The 600-nt window shown below is 39.2% G+C and overlaps 1 protein-coding gene across 1 annotated transcript; it reads left to right on the plus strand.

Annotated features, from left to right (window-relative positions):
* Positions 1 to 240: 240 nt before the first annotated feature.
* Positions 241 to 555, plus strand: LOC136251632 (transcription initiation factor IIA subunit 2-like). The gene has a single exon (XM_066044088.1). The coding sequence runs from the start codon at positions 241 to 243 to the stop codon at positions 553 to 555; it is 315 nt and encodes a 104-aa protein (XP_065900160.1).
* The last annotated feature ends 45 nt before the right edge of the window (positions 556 to 600 follow it).

Consider the following 600-nt stretch of genomic DNA (forward strand, 5'->3'; position numbering starts at 1 on the left):
TCTTAACTTTCATGATACTTGCTCCTTTTGGGCTGAAAGAATTCCAGGCTGTTCGCTACAGTATTAAAGATCGCAGGCAAAGCACGTTAACTGGAGAAGAGGCGCTACAGTTCAAACACAAGAAGGGTGCTAAATTCGATCTCGAAGAAGAGTTACAAAAGACAAGAGAGAAGTTAAACATTGATAACTGGGAGAACAAGAGGATATCCCGTCCTTGGGAAGAGGAATAGCTATCACGTGATGAGTTATCATCTGTACAGAAACACTACAATAGGGGTATGCCTACAAGACACCCTGGATGAGTTGATTGATAAACAACTAATCACTCCAGAACTAGCTCATGATATATTGGTTCAGTTTGACAAAAGCATTAACACTGCTCTGTCCAAGGTTAAGATAAAGTACAATTTCCGTGGTTCACTTAGCACGTATCGTTTCTGTGATAATGTCTGGACTTGTGTACTCACTGATGTGGAGTTCAGGGACAGTCCTGATGCTCTCAAAGTGTCTAAAGTAAAAATTGTAGCCTGTGATGCCAAAGGATCCAATGAATAACATTATAATAGTACAAAATAATTCTCATAATTGTATAAGCATACA

Source organism: Dysidea avara, chromosome 3, assembly GCF_963678975.1.
Source record: "Dysidea avara chromosome 3, odDysAvar1.4, whole genome shotgun sequence".
Lineage (NCBI taxonomy): Eukaryota > Metazoa > Porifera > Demospongiae > Dictyoceratida > Dysideidae > Dysidea > Dysidea avara.